Below are 19,388 nucleotides of genomic sequence, written 5' to 3' on the forward strand. Positions count from 1 at the left end.
AGTGATAGCTCATGCATGCACCTGTGAAAGGGTTTTAATTCCTCGGGGCAGGCATCGCAAACCTCTGCCCAGTCACTGGTTAGGACACATCTTTTTACTAAGGATAACGTGGGGTCGCTGGCCATCCAGGCTCTGATTTGGCGAGCCGTCATGGGCGAACCTGTGGACTCAAAAGGCATTGATTGCCATGACTATCTCACAGTCCTGTTCGTCAGACCCTTCTGTGGTCGCCAGGGGTAGCCTGCTGAGCGCGTCGGCACAGTTGTCTGTGCCTTATGGTATAGAAACATAGAAAATAGGTGCAGGAGCAGGCCATTCAATGAGTTCATGGCTGAACATGAAACTTCAGTACCCCCTTCCTGCTTTCACGCCATACCCCTTGATCCCCCGAGTAGTAAGGACTTCATCTAACTCCCTTTTGAATATATTTAGTGAATTGGCCTCAACTACTTTCTGTGGTAGAGAATTCCACAGGTTCACCACTCTCTGGGTGAAGAAGTTTCTCCTTATCTCGGTCCTAAATGGCTTACCCCTTATCCTTAGACTGTGACCCCTGGTTCTGGACTTCCCCAACATTGGGAACATTCTTCCTGCATCCAACCTGTCCAAACCCGTCAGAATTTTAAACGTTTCTATGAGGTCCCCTCTCACTCTTCTGAACTCCAGTGAATACAAGCCCAGTTGATCCAGTCTTTCTTGATAGGTCAGTCCCACCATCCCGGGAATCAGTCTGGTGAATCTTCGTTGCACTCCCTCAATAGCAAGAATGTCCTTCCTCAAGTTAGGAGACCAAAACTGTACACAATACTCCAGGTGTGGTCTCACCAAGGCCCTGTACAACTGTAGCAACACCTCCCTGCCCCTGTACTCAAATCCCCTCGCTATGAAGGCCAACATGCCATTTGCTTTCTTAACCGCCTGCTGTACCTGCATGCCAACCTTCAATGACTGATGTACCATGACACCCAGGTCTCGTTGCACCTTCCCTTTTCCTAATCTGTCACCATTCAGATAATAGTCTGTCTCTCTGTTTTTACCACCAAAGTGGATAACCTCACATTTATCCACATTATACTTCATCTGCCATGCATTTGCCCACTCACCTAACCTATCCAAGTCACTCTGCAGCCTCATAGCATCCTCCTCGCAGCTCACACTGCCACCCAACTTAGTGTCATCCGCAAATTTGGAGATACTACAATTAATCCCCTCGTCTAAATCATTAATGTACAATGAAAACAACTGGGGCCCCAGCACAGAACCCTGCGGTACCCCACTAATCACTGCCTGCCATTCCGAAAAGTACCCATTTACTCCTACTCTTTGCTTCCTGTCTGACAACCAGTTCTCAATCCACGTCAGCACACTACCCCCAATCCCATGTGCTTTAACTTTGCACATTAATCTCCTGTGTGGGACCTTGTCGAAAGCCTTCTGAAAGTCCAAATATACCACATCAACTGGTACTCCTTTGTCCACTTTATTGGAAACATCCTCAAAATATTCCAGAAGATTTGTCAAGCATTATCTCCCTTTCACAAATCCATGCTGACTTGGACCTATCATGTCACCATTTTCCAAATGCGCTGCTATGACATCCTTAATAATTGATTCCATCATTTTACCCACTATTGAGGTCAGGCTAATTCCCTGCTTTCTCTCTCCTTCCTTTTTTAAAAAGTGTGGTTACATTGGCTACCCTCCACTCGATAGGAACTGATCCAGAGTCATTGGAATGTTGGAAAATGACTGTCAATGCATCCGCTATTTCCAAGGCCACCTCCTTAAGTACTCTGGGATGCAGTCCATCAGGCCCTGGGGATTTATCGGCCTTCAATCCCATCAATTTCCCCAACACAATTTCCCGACTAATAAAGATTTCCCTCAGTTCCTCCTCCTTACTAGACCCTCTGACCACTTTTATATCCGGAAGGTTGTTTGTGTCCTCCTTAGTGAATACTGAACCAAAGTACTTGTTCAATTGGTCTGCCATTTCTTTGTTCCCCGTTATGACTTCCCCTGATTCTGACTGCAGGGGACCTACGTTTGTCTTTTCTAACCTTTTTCTCTTTACATACATATAGAAACTTTTGCAATCCGCCTTAATGTTCCCTGCAAGCTTCTTCTCGTACTCCATTTTCCCTGCCCTAATCAAACCCTTTGTCCTCCTCTGCTGAGTTCTAAATTTCTCCCAGTCCCCAGGTTCGCTGCTATTTCTGGCCAATTTGTATGCCATTTCCTTGGCTTTAATACTATCCCTGATTTCCCTAGATAGCCACGGTTGAGCCACCTTCCCTTTTTTATTTTTACGCCAGACAGGAATGTACAATTGTTGTAATTCATCCATGCGGTCTCTAAATGTCTACCATTGCCCATCCACAGTCAACCCCTTAAGTATCATTAGCCAATCTATCTTAGCCAATTCATGCCTCATACCTTCAAAGTTACCCTTCTTTAAATTCTGGACCATGGTCTCTGAATTAACTGTTTCATTCTCCATCCTAATGCAGAATTCCACCATATTATGGTCACTCTTCCCCAAGGGGCCTCGCACAATGAGATTGCTAATTAATCCTCTCTCATTACACAACATCCAGTCTAAGATGGCCTCCCCCCTAGTTGGTTCCTCGACATATTGGTCTAGAAAACCATCCCTTATGCACTCCAGGAAATCCTCCTCCACCGTATTGCTTCCAGTTTGGCTGGCCCAATCTATGTGCATATTAAAGTCACCCATTATAACTGCTGCACCTTTATTGCATGCACTCCTAATTTCCTGTTTGATGCCCTCCCCAACATCACTACTACTGTTTGGAGGTCTGTACACAATTCCCACTAACGATTTTTGCCCTTTAGTGTTCTGCAGCTCTACCCATATAGATTCCACATCATCCAAGCTAATGTCTTTCCTAACTATTGCATTAATCTCCTCTTTAACCAGCAATGCTACCCCACCTCCTTTTCCTTTTATTCTATCCTTCCTGAATGTTGAATACCCCTGGATGTTGAGTTCCCAGCCCTGATCATCCTGGAGCCACGTCTCCGTAATCCCAATCACATCATATTTGTTAACATCTATTTGCACAGTTAATTCATCCACCTTATTGCGGATACTCCTTGCATTAAGACACAAAGCCTGCAGGCTTGCTTTTTTAACACCCTTTGTCCTTCGAGAATTTTGCTGTACAGTGGCCCTTTTTGTTCTTTGCCTTGGGTTTCTCTGCCCTCCACTTTTCCTCATCTCCTTTCTGTCTTTTGCTTTTGCCTCATTTTTGTCTCCCTCTGTCTCCCTGCATAGGTTTCCATCCCCCTGCCATATTAGTTTAACTCCTCCCCAACAGCACTAGCAAACACTCCCCCTAGGACATTGGTTCCGGTCCTGCCCAGGTGCAGACCGTCCGGTTTGTACTGGTCCCACCTCCCCCAGAACCGGTTCCAATGCCCCAAGAATTTGAATCCCTCCCTGCTGCACCACTGCTCAAGCCATGTATTCATCTGCGCTATCCTGTGATTCCTACTCTGACTAGCACGTGGCACTGGTAGCAATCCCGAGATTACTACTTTTGAGGTCCTACTTTTTAATTTAGCTCCTAGCTCCTTAAATTCTTTTCGTAGGACATCATCCCTTTTTTTACCTATGTCGTTGGTACCAATGTGCACCACGACAACTGGCTGTTCTCCCTCCCATTTCAGAATGTCCTGCACCTGCTCCGAGACATCCTTGACCCTTGCACCAGGGAGGCAACATACCATCCTGGAGTCTCGGTTGCGTCTGCAGAAACGCCTATCTATTCCCCTCACCATCGAATCCCCCATCACTATCGCGCTCCCAATCTTTTTCCTGCCCTCCTTTGCAGCAGAGCCACCTACGGTGCCATGAACTTGGCTGCTGCTGCCCTCCCCTGATGAGTCATCCTCCCCAACAGTACTCAAAGCAGTGTATCTGTTTTGCAGGGGGATGACCACAGTTGTATAGTTGTAGGATGCCAGCATGAGTGCCCACCGTTGAATTCGCACTGAGGCATTGATTACCTTGCTCTTGGATAGGAGTGACGTGAGGGGCTTGTGGTCGGTTTCTAAACGCGAACTTGGCCCCGAAAAAGGTATTGGTGCATCTTTTTGGCACCATACACGCATGCGAGCACCTCCTTCTCTACCATTCCATACCCGCGCTCCGCCCGCGAAAGTGACCTGGAGGCACAAGCTATGGGTTGTAATTTGCCCGCACTATTGACATGTTGCAAAACGCACCCGACCACATACGCTAACGCATCGCATGCGAGAACTAGCTTTTTACCTGGGTCAAAGAAACTCAAAACACTGTTGGAACACAGAAGGTTGCAGGCCTTATTGAAGTCGCGTTCCTGGGCATCCCCAACAAAACCAATCGCACCCCTTTCTGAGTAGCACATGGAGAGGCTCCAGCAGCGTGCTTAAGTTCTGCATTAAGTTCCCAAAATAATTGGAGTAGCCAGAGAAAGGTGCGCAGTTCTGAGACAGTCTGGAGCCTGGGTGCCAGGCAAATTGCTTCTGTTTTGAACTCTGTTGGGCAGATTCCATCAGCGGCAATCCTTCTGCCCAAAAATTCAACCTTGGGTGCAAGAAACAGGCACTTGGATTTCTTGACTCGTAGGCCTACCCGATCCAACCGCTTTAGTACTTCCTCCAAATTACGGAGATGGGAGTCGGTGTCCCTACCTGTGATAAGTATGTCGTCTTGAAATACAACCGTCCCTGGGATGGACTTGAGCAGACTCTCCATGTTGCGCTGGAATATGGCAGCTGCCGACCTGATGTCGAATGGACATCGATTGTACATGAAAAGGCCTCGATGTGCGCTGATGGTGGTGAGTAGCTTGGATTCCTCGGTCAATTCTTGCGTCATATACGCAGATGTGAGGTCTAATTTTGAGAAAAGTTTACCTCCAGCCAATGTGGCAAATAAGTCCTCCGCTCTGGGCAGCGGGTACTGGTCCTGTAGGGAGACTCTGTTTATGGTAGATTTGTAGTCCCCACAGATTCGTACGGATCCATCGGGCTTCATGACTGGGACGATGGGACTTGCCCAGTCGCTAAATTCCACAGGTGATTATAATGCCTTCCCGCAGAAGCCTGTCTAGTTCATGTTCAATCTTTTCCCTCATCACATAGGGTACAGCTCTGGCCTTGTGATGGACCGGTCTAGCATCCTGTGTGATGTAGATTTTGACTTTGGCCCCTTTGAAAGTGCCCACACCTGGCTGAAAGAGATGTTCAAATCGCTTTATAACTGTTGAGCAGGAGGTCCGTTCCTCTAATGACATGGCATGGACATCATCCCATTTCCAGTTTAGTTTTGCCAGCCAGTTTCTCCCCAGCAGTGCTGGGAGGTCTCCGGGGACAATCCACAGGGGAAGTCGGGTCACTGTCCCTTTGTGTGTGACAGAGAGCATGGCGCTGCCGAGGACTGGTACGATTTCTTTCGTACAGGTCCTTAGTTTGGTGTTGACCCTTGTGAGTTTTGGTCTGTCTCTGTTATGCGGCCACAGTTGTTCAAATTGTTGAGCGCCCATGAGAGATTGACTCGCTCCCGTATCCAGCTCCATGTTGACAGATATCCCGTTGAGTAGGACCCTCATCATTATAGGAGGTGTCCTGTTGTAGGAGCAGCGGCCATTGATCATGTTGACCCACTGTACACCAGTGTCCCGGGTACTGTCCCTACCATCTTCTGGTCCGCTTTCCGACCCATCCGATTTGTATACCAGCCGAGCTGCTGTTTTTTTGCACATGCGGACCAAATGCCCTGTGTATTCACAATTTCTGCAAACAGCCTGCTGAAATCGACATCCCCTTGCCGAGTGCCCACCCCCACACCTCCAGCACAGACCTGTTCCATTGTTCAAAGAGTTTCCAAAGAATGAGCTGCGTCTGGCTGATCTCTCTTGAGCTTCTCTCAGTTTGTAGTTGATTGCTCGCATTGTGGGTTGATGAGGTGTGAACGGCCATTCCTGTGGCCCTTGATGGCTTCTGCCTGAAGTCTAGAACCTGTTCTCCCGGTTTTGTCTGTGTGTGGGGGTAGCAGCTTGTTTAGTGCTGTGAACTTCTTGTTCCAATATTTCGTTAGTTGTCGTACCTGCATTGTAAATCAACCTCGTTTCTTCTTCCCCTACCAAGAATGTCTGTGCAACCAGTGCTGCTGCCTCTAAGGTCAGGTTCTTGGTCTCTATGAGCTTTCGGAATATGCCTGCGTGGCCTATTCCTTCAATGAAAAAGTCTCTCAGCATTTCTCTCCTCAGTTCATCGGAGAACTCACATAAACTAGCCAACCTCCGAAGTTCCGCCACAAAGTCGGGTATGCTCTGGCCCACACAGCGTCTGTAGTTGTAGAACCTGTGTCTGGCCATGTGTAGGCTGCTCGCTGGCTTCAGGTGGTCTTTACCAGTGTGCTCAATTCTTCAAACAACTTGCTTGCTGGTTTCTCGGGTGCCAACAGATCCTTCATTAAAGCGTATGTTTTCGAGCCACAGCTGGTCAAGAGATGGGCTCTTCTCTTGTCTGCCTTATCGTCGCCTAACCAGTCTTTGGTTACAAATCTTTGCTGGAGCCTTTCTATAAAGTCCTCCCAATTGTCTCTCGCATTGTACTTTTCATCTGATCCGTTGTTCGCCATTCTGTGGATTCTGTAATCCCGTAACCCGTCGCCACTGTAAAGTCCTGTCCCCTCAGTACAGATTCACACGAGGCATGTAGTGAAGTCAAGGTCACTCTGGACCTGCACCTTTATTTCACAGCTCTGGAATGCTGCACTTGCCTGAGACCTGCCCTTATATACCTGTCTCTTGCAAGTGCACCCCTGATGGTAAGGTATGCTGGTGGTTACAGGTCATATCTTATTACAGTCATGTATAGCATGTTAGGATACAGTTATATATAATAATGTAAGATACATGACACACCATGCGGAGAAATGTCAGGCACTGGACCAGTAACTTGATCCCACCCCTCTCTGTAACGTAACACACACAAAACACCATCACTGCCCAGAGTCTGACCCTGCTCCTCTCTATAACACACACACACACACACACACTAGCCTCCAGAAATTTGCACAGTGGTCAATCTGATCCCCCCACCCCTACAGACAGTGATCAGTGAGAACACCCACCTTTTCGTGCATTGAAGACAGTGGTGCTTCTGTTTACTGAAGGGGCCTGTTCAGTGGTCTTCGCAAGAGGAGTAATTGCATTAGACTGCAACATCGTGTGCTGGGCCCAGTCCTGGATTGTGGTCACTCTCGTGTAGATGCCAGGTTTGTTTGGTCGACCACAGCCTTCTCCCCAGCTCACGATACCAGCCAGGAACCATTTGCCTGGTGACTCCTCACAAACCATCGGGCCACCAGAATCACCCTGAGAAAAAGGGAATACAGACCAGGAATCATTATACATCCTGAAACGTATATTCACTGTTTGTGATTTGTTTCTGTGCAGGTTGGAATGAGCTGGCAAAGAACGATTTCCAGGCAGCAAGTAGAATTTGTGGACTGTTCACCCTTAGTGATGTCAAAAATTAAAATACGGTAATATGCAAAAATGTCTGGGGATGGGTTATAACGAACTTGGGTGTCACTTCCAGTGTGTGCAAAATCTTTTCTTAAACTGGACGAGTTTATAATAGCAGTTTAGAAACATAGAAAATAGGTGCAGGAGTAGGCCATTCGGCCCTTCTAGCCTGCACCGCCATTCATGAGTTCATGGCTGAACATGCAACTTCAGTACCCCATTCCTGCTTTCTCACCATACCCCTTGATCCCCTTAGTAGTAAGGACTACATCTAATTCCTTTTTGAATATATTTAGTGAATTGGCCTCAACAACTTTGTGGTAGAGAATTCCACAGGTTCACCACTCTCTGGATGAAAATGTTTCTCCTCATCTCGGTCTTAAATGGCTTACCCCTTATCCTTAGACTGTGACCCCTGGTTCTGGACTTCCCCAACATTGGGAACATTCTTCCTGCATCTAACCTGTCGAAACCCATCAGAATTTTAAACGTTTCTATGAGGTCCCCTCTCATTCTTCTGAACTCGTGAATACAAGCCCAGTTGATCCAGTCTTTCTTCATAGGTCAGTCCCACCATCCCGGGAATCAGTCTGGTGAACCTTCGCTGCACTCCCTCAATAGCAAGAATGTCCTTCCTCAGGTTAGGCCAAAACTGTACACAATACTCCAGGTGTGGCCTCACCAATGCCCTGTACAACTGTAGCAACACCTCCCTGCCCCTGTACTCAAATCCCCTCGTTATGAAGGCCAACATGCCATTTGCTTTCTTAACCGCCTGCTGTACCTGCATGCCAACCTTCAATGACTGATGTACCATGACACCCAGGTCTCGTTGCACCTCCCCTTTTCCTAATCTGTCACCATTCAGATAATAGTCTGAACGATTTTTAAATGCATTTGAAGTGCCGTAAGCTACAGGGCTACAGACATGGGGCTGGAAAGTGGGACTAGGCTGGATAGCTCTTTTTCGACCGTCGCAGACATGATGGGCCGAATGCCCTCCTTCTGTGCTGTAAATTCCTATGATCACCTGTCACAAGATCATTATAGATGAGAAAGGCCATTCAGCCCATCTTAATTCATCCATCCAGAAAGACTCCAACCCCCCCTCCCCCCCCCCCCGATTGCCACATCTAATTGCTTATGAGAATTTTTTCCCAACCCATTTTTGATTGGAGTTCAGATTTTTTTTTGAAGTCTAGAGTGTAATAGCCCAGCCCAAGTAAAGATATCACACCAGAGGGAAAGGAGAGGAGGATGAGGTAGATAAACAGAAGGGGGAAGAGGAGGGGAATGAGTGGAGGATGGTAGATGGAGAGGATGGGGAAAGGGAAAGGAGGGGAGTAGAAGGAGGAGGGTGGAGAGGAGGCAGGGGAGAAGGGCAGAGATGGGAGGGGTGAGGGAGATGAAAGGGAAAAGGAGGAGAGGATCAGAGTGAGGAGGAGGGGGTTAGGGAAGGGAGTTGGGGCATGCTACAGTTAATCAGTGAGGAGAGCAGGGTACTGCTGGCACGCTAAACGCATTCAGCGGGGTGAGGAGGGAAGGGAAGGGAAGGAATAGATGCCATGGTGAATAGTTGGTGAATCAATTGCTCAAAATGAGAAACAACAAACTGTCCAAGGGCTTGCCAATTTGCCTCAACAAACTTGCAATGAGGAGGAATTATAAACATGTTCCTACACAAGTACCCATTGGCTTTGATACTTGCAGAGACACAAAACATCGGCTGTTTCTGATGTGTTTTTGGACTAATGTTATGTGATCTTGGTAAAGTCCCAACACAGCGCCAGATACAGGCATAATCTGCACTGCATCCAAATGTTGGCATTTTTAAATGGGACTTGAAAGTGATCGTTGCCCTGACATTGCCTCTGGACGGTGATTTCTGTGGTGTTGTATGCAGCATACATGAGCTGGATTACAAAACGTGAAACATCGTCAAAGACATCAGCCAAACTTGCCCATTTCACAGACACAGCTCCCCTCCCCAGTGATCCAGGGAGGTAAATATGTGAGTAGAGGTGCAACAGGAAGTGGGGCAAAGGAATCTACTTCACAGGGGGACAACTCACTGGCAGCATCTCCCCAGATGCAAACACTGGGGGTGAAATGCATCACCGACTGGGCGCATTGCTGACAACGACTCCTGCCATATTGGACGGGAATTTAACAGCGGTACTACGGTTTTGCGCTCTGATCTCCTGCATCATGAGATCGTGACGTCATTGCCCCATTAGCGCCCCAGCCCCGAAATTGACTTTTGCCCCCTGCAGCAGCGCCGGGCGAAAACACCGTCAGCTGCAGGAGGCGTGGATTGGGCAACCAGCCGTTACCGGAACGATAATTAAAAGTGAGGCGGTCAAGGTAAGTGAACAAAAAAAAAAAAAAAAAAAAAAAAATTACCTTGGTTTTCACAGTGCTGCTTCATTTTCTTCACGGGGTCCTGTCAGCGATCGCTCAGCACGGCATTCTGTTTGACTGCCGGGCTGATCGCGCGGCACCTCTGCTCCCTAGGTGGTCCAGGTAGGTCCTTTTTAATTTGACAATCCTGAAGTGTGCCCTTCCTTTTAATGGAGGGTAAGGGCCCCTTGGATGCAGCAGCAATGCATGGCCCAATGTGCAGCGCTGCTGAGGCGTCTGCCTTGTTGGTGCTCCAAGAAGGAAGTGGAACGCTTGGTTGAGCACACCACTTCCTTCCGAGAGTGCTAATCCGAATTCTTTGAGGGGGTTGAAACTTTAGCATCGGTGTGGGGGGTGCGTGGGGGGAGGAGATGGTCGGTGGGAGAGGAGACGGATGTTGGGAGGGGGGGGGGGGGGTGGAGAAGTGGAGTGAGAGAGACCTGTTGTAGTATATAGTATTTACCAAAATAGTTTAAAGCCGTGATATTAAAGTGTAAGTAAATTAGATTTGTTATAATCTGTACAAATCTGATTTAGTTGGCTAGTTACACATCAATTGCGATTGATATTCATTCAGGACCATTGCAACCAGAGGGAAACATTTGTCTCCTCAGCCTGGGCTAGATTCAGTTCCTGGTCCCAAAGGTGGAAGGCAATGTGTGAAACCTGGTCATCCAAAAGGCCCCACTTTGGATAAACAAATCCACACATGCAAATAATAAACAACTGCAGTGGCTACTGTCTGATGAGAGCAGAACTTGAGACATCTTCTTAGACTGGGTCACATCACTGACCTGACAGGAATCCACTTGGCCATTTATGTATCCGGCACAGATCATTTGTGGAGTTACAGGGTCACTGTAGAGTTTGGTACATTCACTTTGATTGACTATCTGAACGGTGGCTTTCTGCAGAGTGATGGGCAAAGAAGCTGTGACAGAAACAGAAAAATAAGAAAACGGGTGAATTGAAACTGAAGCAGCAGCTGGTGTACGCCGTGAAAAGTGATGTCTGTACCAGAATTTGGAATACATTTCCAGCTCAGTACAGTTCATCGACAAACTGTTCCGCATCATGTGTTGTAAACGCTATGCTGCTATAGGGCAATGAAATCCAAATTATAAGATACGTTGCCATAGAGAGGCCATGTCTCATTCCTGCAGTGCTTTCTGGGTAGCAGCATGTCACATGGACCTGCCTGGAGAAATATCACCAACGAAGTCTCCGCAAGATCCTGCAAATCCCCTGGGAGGACGGACGCACCAACGTTAGTCCTCGACCAGGCCAATATCCCCAGCATCGAAGCACTGACCACACTTGATCAGCTCCACTGGGCAGGCCACATTGTTCGCATGCCAGACACGAGACTCCCAAAGCAAGTGCACTACTCGGAAATCCTTCACGGCAAACGAGCCAAAGGTGGGCAGCAGAAAAATTTCAAGGACACCCTCAAAGCCTCCTTGATAAAATGCAACATCCCCACTGACACCTGGGAGTCCCTGGCCAAAGACCGCCCTAAGTGGATGAAGTGCATCCGGGAGGGCGCTGAACACCGAGAGTCTTATCGTCGAGAGCATGCAGAAACCAAGCGCAGGCAGCGGAAAGAGCGTGCGGCAAACCAGTCCCACCCACCCCTTCCCTCAACGACTATCTCTCCCTCCTGTGACAGGGACTATGGTTCTCGTATTGGACTGTTCAGCCACCAAAGGACTCATTTTTAGAATGGAAGCAAGTCTTCCTCAATTCCGAGGGACTGTCAATGATGATAGTTACTGTTACACTTTTCACAAAGACAATACACATTTGATATTTTTAAAGTAGGCTGCAAAATGCTAATGAATGGAGGAGGTATGTCGAGTGCAGTGACCAGTGGAGTTCCACGGGGATTTGCTCAGTCCAGACAGTAAGGCGGAAATTATTTCAATTGTTAAGCTCACAGGTGAAAGCAAGGGATGGGGGCAGGCAAGCAAGACAAGGAACAATGGGCAGATTGTGCTGATGAGGAGCGAGAACCATTCCTCAGTCCAACTCAGAACCGCAGAGCCTGTGGCAGGGTCCTGTGGCACTCGAGAGCCCAACATATTGGCAGCCCAGACCAGATACCGTCATTACAATGCTCCACCTCATCCTTTATTGCTGTTTCTGTCAACGAGTGACACTTCATTCAGTTTAATGCAGTTTAAATGTTTGAGTTGCACAATGATACAGGGGAAGTTCCCATTGTTGGGCGGTGTCTATGGTATCAGCGTTCAAAGGGGAAATGCAGCAAATGGCTGAAATTCGAGGGGTCAGCACTACAGTGGGGCAGCACCATCATCTTGCACAATGGTGGCTTTACTGCCACAGTTCCACCACATGCCAAGTTCTTGGCTAAACAAGAGAGGAAAAGCCGTTCCATGCAGGAGATGGGGCACAATCCAATAGCAAGTCTACCTTGTAGGCCAACTGAAGGGTATCTCTGCCCACATCTCATTCAGGAAGGGGACTTAGATGATTAAAATATTACAAAAATTGCTATTAACAAACAGAAAGGAACAGCTTTATAAAATAAATCAGCTCCTCACCATTGTGCTCGCTCAAAGCTCCCCATCCTGTAATGGTGCAGTTCTTTCCTGTATGGAAGACATGAGTAGGAGACGGTAGACACACAGGCTGGATAGATTTGGAGAATGATACTGGTCTGGTCAGCTCCACCAGAGCCACATCGTAGTCAAGTATACTCGGGTTAAAGAAGGGATGAACAATGATCCTCTTAAATTTCCTTTTCACGGTTGTAGAACTTTGGTCATTTCTATTGATAGTTCCAAGCATCGCCTCCCAGCTCACTGGGTCTCGAAAGCTGCAAAGAGCCAAATCAGCAAGATTATTCTTGTGTCTTCATTTATTTTTATTGAAGGTTTTCAATTTTTCTCCCCTCTTCTGAATCCAGTGACTTTCAATGGGGCATGATTCAGTTTCCCTAGCACTACTCTCTGGGGTACAGTTCCCTGGGCACTCAGTCCCACTGGGATCCAGTTCCCCAGGCACTAACTCTCTCTGGGGTACAGTTCCCTGGGACTAACTCCCACTGGGATACAGTTCCACAGGCACTGACTCTCACTGGAGTACAGTTCCCTGGGTACTGACTCTCACTGGAGTACAGTTTCCTAACCACTCACTCTCTCTGGGGTATGGGTTCTACAGGTGCCACCCACCCTCTGGTACCTCACCAAGTGGCCATTCTTGTGTGAGCTTAGATGGTGAGTGTCAGACGGATATTCAACTGTAGGGGGCGGTACATCCAACCTCAACATCTCCAGCAAGAGTCAGTGAACAGTAATCAGGATCAGGAACCCAGGCTGATTTCCCCCACCCTAAGCCAAGGTGCTGAGGCCAATTGTAGTCTTTACAGACGTCCTGGCTGAGATCAGCCAGCTCAGCACAGACCATGATTGGTCCCAGGGACCCTCTGGTCAGTATGGCTTGGTAATACACAGGGCTGTGATTATGCTATGCCAGTACAGATCAGGCAAGGGTCCAGAACCATTGGGTCCCTATGGTTGTTACCTTAGAGCTTTACCAATTGAACTATTGGGAACTTGAGCATCAAACTACCCTGCAAAACATCACTAAAAGAATCGAATGCACAGGACTGTTAGACATCCTGGAGGGAGGTATGTTGGACACCTTGGGGAGCTAAAAGTTTAATAGTCAAACTGCTTTGTTAAATAGGATGACATTGAAGTTTTGTAAAAGGAATGCATTGTCAGGCTTTCCGATATAAACAGGATGACTTTGAAGTGTACTGAGGAGAAGGGATTGGTTGTTTTCAGATATGTAAAGTGCTTGGGCAAGGGAATAAGTGTTAGTAATGACATCACCCATAAATAGTTTAGTTTTAGGGTAATAAAACAGGGGCCGTGTGTCTATTTGCTAAAGATAACAGTGGGTAAAGGAAGTTTTGGCAAACTGTTCATCAATAGTCTGTTTTTGGAGGATCAATAAAGTCTGTTCCATATACTCCACTGTGAAGTCTTGTGCTTACTCGAAATGTGTTGCGAATCAGAGGAGAAAGGAGGTTGCTTAACCAGAATACAAAATCAGTAAAGTTAAAAGAACCAAAATGTGGATTAGATGGGTTTCGTGGTCTGGGATACATGTCTGTACTTTAAAGCAACAATAGAAGGTCAGCCTAAAGAATGACTTACTACGCAAAGCAATGAGCTGCTGATAACAGCCAGGTGCTCGACACCACTGTAGCCCCACAGTCATGCCCAACACCAGATATACGTAGACTGACTTGCCAGGGCCACTCCCCCACGGCAGCTTGAGAGCCCCCTACAATTCGATTAGATATCAAGGGTGTACCACAATCTAGAAAAGAACACACACAAGATAATCACAACCAAACATCAGAGCTGTCTATGGTTCAATTAGAAGAAGTCTACACCCTGAGCCTTCTTTCAAGCACAGACAATGACAGGCTGGAGTCAGGATGTTCCAGGTGCATCACATAGATCCCCAGCATTACCAGTGATGGCTTGGGCAGGAAATGCATCAGAAGCCAATTTGCTCACACCCACCCCTTCGAATTCTTTCCTGATAAAGTGAGGGGAATGTACAATACACAGTCTTTACTGTTCATCTAATCCTGTGATGTATCTGACCCGACAGGATAGTGCAGAGGGAGCTTTACCCTGTATCTAACTTATGCTGTAACTGACCTGGGAGAGTTTGAGAGGACAGTGTGGCAGGACAGTGTAGAGAGAGTTTACTCTGTATCTAACCTATGCTGTACCTTACCTGGCAGAGTTTGACAGGACAGTGTAGGGGGAGCTTTACTCTGTATCTAACCTATGCTATACCTGGGAGAGTTTGATGCTAGAAATGGATGCCTGTAATGGAAAGATGGTCCAATCTCTGCACTAACATCTCACCTCCGTAAGCAGTAAGCTCATGGAATCAATGATAAACAGACAAGTCAGAAAGCAAATATCACATCACATTTTATCCACTAATACTGCAATTCCTGTAACCCAATGCACCAGCCATTTCAGCAGAGAGTGGAGTCATTTAGATATCAGTAATTAATATAAATAATAATACCGAAAGGGAAGGAAAGCCTCGATCCTTCAGTTCAAAGTTCTCCCACAACGTCTTTGTAAAAAAACCAAGTTATAAAAGTGTGTGTTGCTATTTAAATATGCTTATAGGAACCACCAATTCAGATCTCCTCTTCTCAAAGCTGCTCGGGTGATATCCCTGACAGCAAGGCCCCCATCTACCCAGAGTGTCTCTGTTCACTTGAATAGGGGCCACAGTTTTGGAGCACAGCCGACCTCAAGCTGCCTGATCCCACTTGGGATGTTGCGCTCAGAGAGCCAGGAGGGAAGGATATGGTAAAGCTGATGGCTAAGTGGAATTGTGGTTAAGGCAACTGATTTACATCCAGGAGGAGTGTCTCGTGCTGGGGATCTGAATCTGGCAGCCTCACACAAAACTAATTTAGTTAGATCTCGTGGTGGAGGAAGGGCTCCAAGGGCCTTAGCGGTGCCACGTGAAGCACAACATGCGACAAACGCAGGCAGCTTCCGAAAAAGAACAATAGGGACAATGTGGATCATTCAGGGCCAATGCATAGCATGGAGACACAGAAAAATTCCTGCAGGTAAAATGGATCATTCATTGGAATGTTGAAGGCTTCAAGGAAAAGTATCTCTGTCTCCATTCAAGGCTGGGACTGTTCTACCCTGTCCCATTGCAGCACATTGGCTGATAGTAACTAGTTCTCACTGCTGTACAAAAAGCTCCATAATCAGATCGAAATGACGGAACTCCCAGTTATCGCATTAACATTTTTCAAGGTGTAACCAACTGTCATGTTTGGTCTCCATGGAAACCTGACCTTCAATGTAAAACTTACTGCACTCCATCTCATCCGACTGGTCCAAGCAATCATTTGTTGCGTCACACTTTGGGTTGGATTTTGTAAGGCACTGGCCATTCCTGCAGATGTAATTCCCAGCCGAGCAGCCTGCTGTTTTACAAAGAACAAAACATTAGGACCTTGTACATAATATCTCTTACACCTGGCAGGGATGAAATTTATATAGGAACATGTCTTTAGAGGCCTTTTAGAGGCAGTAGAAACTAGAAGGAAAAACAGAATTGGGAAATAAGAAGCAAAAGGGACAAGTGATCAAACATAGAAAGGCAGAAGTAGACCTTATGTATTTTTACAGATACTGTAGTAGTAGAATAAAATAATTCTATACAACCTGCAAACAGCAGTGGGTGCTGGGACTGAATTACAGTGCTATTGGTTCCCTGATGTCACCTTGCCAACTTCATAGACAATTAGCCAGATAGTGCAATCAATGCTTGAACACAATAATTGCTAGATCGTTAAGACCATTAACTCAATGTTTGCTGGTGGTGAAGAAAGCAAACAAAGTGTTGGGATGTATGCCCAGAGATGTGATATAAATCTAAGGAGGGAATGCTGAAGTTATATCTGGCCTTAGTGAGGCTACATCTGGAATATGGAAAAGATGTGGAATTATTGGAAGGAGTCCAAACCAGGGCTATGAGACGGATTGTTGAACTTAGAGTGCTGCGTTAATGAGGAAAGTTTGTCTACCCTGGGACTTTACTGTTTAGCGAGAGGGAGCACGAGAAGGATGAGGGGGGGGGGATTTGATGGAGGAAATTAAAAAGCTCCAGGGTGTGGAGAATTTGGATCAAGAAAAGTTTTTCTGTTGGACACAGGATCCAAAGACTGAGGGATACAGTTTTAAATTAAGAGTGTCAGAAGAAAATAGGAAAATCGGAAATGTAAGCTTTTATAGTAAGAGGGTGATCGAATTATGTAACAGATTTCCAGCTGAGGTGGTGTCACTAAGCAGTCGACGACTCAGTTCAATATTACTGTATTATGGTCCATGTTATTCTGTTCTATGTTCTATATAATTATGGAATTATATTCTATGTAACTATGTTACTATATTCTAAGTTACTATGTTCAATGTTACTATGTTTTATGTACTATGTTATTCTGTGTACTATATAACTATGTGACTATGTACGATTAGTTTTGCTGGGTTACGAGGAAAGACTATCTACCCTGTGACTGGACTCTCTGGTGCAAGGTGCAAGGTTCGTATGAATGCAATTTGCCCCTTATACATGATGGCCGGTATAATGTGGTGGCACAATATAGTAAGAATGTTGTCAGCGCTCATCAGCAACCGCAGCTCCCTGAACCACTACCTGAACAACCTCCTTACTGCCAGACCCGAGACCTGACCAAGGACCCCGAGCTCCGCAGTGACAACTTCATCCTGCCCGCAGTCATCAGGACATTGGAGGAGCAGGATGAGTCATTCGGAAACAAGCCATTACCAGGTAGAGCATCGGAGCAAGATCCAGAGAGAAGGGGAAAAACACTCAAATCATAACTTCCTCACCGAGCACCCATTTAAACAACTCAAACAAACACTCACTGAATTAGGCCATTAAATTTCAGCTGCTGGGATTATTGTGCATGAACTGTTATTTTTGTTAAATATAAATATATTTTAAAAAGCATGCATCAGTTTTTCATGTTGGCTTCACTCATACAATATCACAGGGATAATTCTGGAGACTGCTGGATTCTGTGCCAACAGCTGACCATGAACCCTTGTCATTGGCAGAAACCGCAGCCTAAATCGCTACTTCAATAATACCTGTAGTTCAATCCTTTTCATTTTTTTTCTCTTTTACCGAAAACCATTCAATTTGTTACGTAATAAACACATGACCAGGAAAACCTGTGTAATTCACAAGAATGTTGTAGATCTAGACTGAGAAGTGCGACCTAGTGAGTAATCACAGCTGTTTCACCCCGAAATAAACAGAAAACTTAAGGCGCTATAACCGGCAACTTTGAAATTAACGTAATGCAAATTGGTTAGTGGTTACTGTTTTAAATGTGGTCATTTTAAGTGATGGGGATTATACTTTAAAAAAAAATATATCATTGTTACAACTAGAAAGACACACAGCAGATTCAACTGGGATTCCAGTTGAGTGCTCTCTGATCTGCCCTCACAGCATGCGATCTCCACCTGTAGACAATAGAATAGTAAAATGGGCTTTCAGCAGGAATGCAAAGTTAGCCAACTCATCGACATCAGCACCTGAAATTCTAAAGTCTCATCCACAAAGACCAGCCGAACTCTGTGAAAATGACAGTTCTTAAGGACACAATTCACTAGGAATCAAACGCTACAGGAGTAATCTGGGACAGCATTGCGAAACAGCCCAATGAAAATAAATTGCACTTACTAGCTTTCATGGCTAAGTGTTGCTGAGATGGGAATTCTTTGTGAGTTCCATGTATCCCTGTATTAAGGAAAAGGAGATGGATACAGTGAGTGTGCATTGGAATCATGACAATAGAAGCAGCACTTCCAGGCTCCATGGATGGCTCAGCAACTAAATTCACTGCCCACTATGGTATTCAACCATACAAAGCAGGACAGTCAAACATTAAATCCCTGGTTTATGCTGATCTCAGTCAGGGCAGCAACATGAGTACAACAGCCTCAGTATGCCTAGGTTAGGAGAAGGCCAAAAGGAGTTCCTCCTTCAGTTGTCCTGCTGGAAAGTGCATGTTGGGTGAGCACAGACTAGGTTCTGATACTCCCCATGATGAATATCAGAGGGTATTTCCCGGTCTGTGCTCTGAGGTGAACAGCACCTTGGGTGCGTTAGACACCAGAAGGCAGCTGGTCCAAGTGCAGCCTGCACTTGAGCACTTTCAGGAGAAGCAAGAAAACTAGACAAAAAACAACAACATGAGATGGGCAGGAACATAAAACCAAATGGAAGGTGTAATATAGCTCTACCTAGTGGACTGCTGCGGTAATGCAACTGCTGAAATAAATACAATAAAAGTCACATGATGTGTTGGAGCCATCTTATAAAGTGTGTTCATTAGTGATGTCATAAGAATATATCACAGAAGGGAAGAGGGTAGTTAATGAGAAATCAATACACTGAATTCACAATCATCCTCAGAAAATAAGATGGACTCACCAAAATAAACCGCCAGGATGATGACAGCTATGATGAGACACAAGGACAGCACAGCCAAGGGCACCTTAACTGTATTCCTGAATTTTGTCTTCGGCTCTGTGATTGGCAGTTTGTCCAACTCCTTATTTGGTTCCATGGTTGCACTGATAGTAACAACAGATAATCTGTAAAATAAACCAACTTGTATTAAATGATAACCCAAGATTGGGAAGGGGGATTGACAAACTGGGCAAATTGCTCATTGTGATGAAAGGTTCACATTCAAGGGACACAAGTTGAAAATGAGGATGGGAGTGACAAGGGGAGTCAGGGAGAATTCTTTCACCCAAAGGGTAATAAGATTGTGGGGATGGTTATTGAAGTGGATGGTATTATTTGGATTAA

General features: G+C 46.1%; 1 protein-coding gene across 1 annotated transcript in view; it reads right to left on the bottom strand.

The window, feature by feature from the left end:
- The window catches only part of tmprss9 (transmembrane serine protease 9), a 42,338-nt gene that overhangs the window by 11,852 nt on the left and 11,098 nt on the right, over nucleotides 1–19,388 (bottom strand). Inside the window, exons 2-8 of the mRNA XM_070860850.1 lie at nucleotides 19,005–19,168; nucleotides 18,252–18,308; nucleotides 15,847–15,960; nucleotides 14,132–14,297; nucleotides 12,509–12,783; nucleotides 10,739–10,875; nucleotides 7,148–7,391 (exon numbers count right to left, since the gene is read on the bottom strand). Of these exons, the coding sequence (XP_070716951.1) occupies nucleotides 7,148–7,391; nucleotides 10,739–10,875; nucleotides 12,509–12,783; nucleotides 14,132–14,297; nucleotides 15,847–15,960; nucleotides 18,252–18,308; nucleotides 19,005–19,140 (1,129 nt within the window). The 5' untranslated portion in view covers nucleotides 19,141–19,168. The remainder of the gene's footprint in view (nucleotides 1–7,147; nucleotides 7,392–10,738; nucleotides 10,876–12,508; nucleotides 12,784–14,131; nucleotides 14,298–15,846; nucleotides 15,961–18,251; nucleotides 18,309–19,004; nucleotides 19,169–19,388) is intronic.

Source organism: Pristiophorus japonicus, chromosome 18 (genome assembly GCF_044704955.1).
Source record: "Pristiophorus japonicus isolate sPriJap1 chromosome 18, sPriJap1.hap1, whole genome shotgun sequence".
Lineage (NCBI taxonomy): Eukaryota > Metazoa > Chordata > Chondrichthyes > Pristiophoridae > Pristiophorus > Pristiophorus japonicus.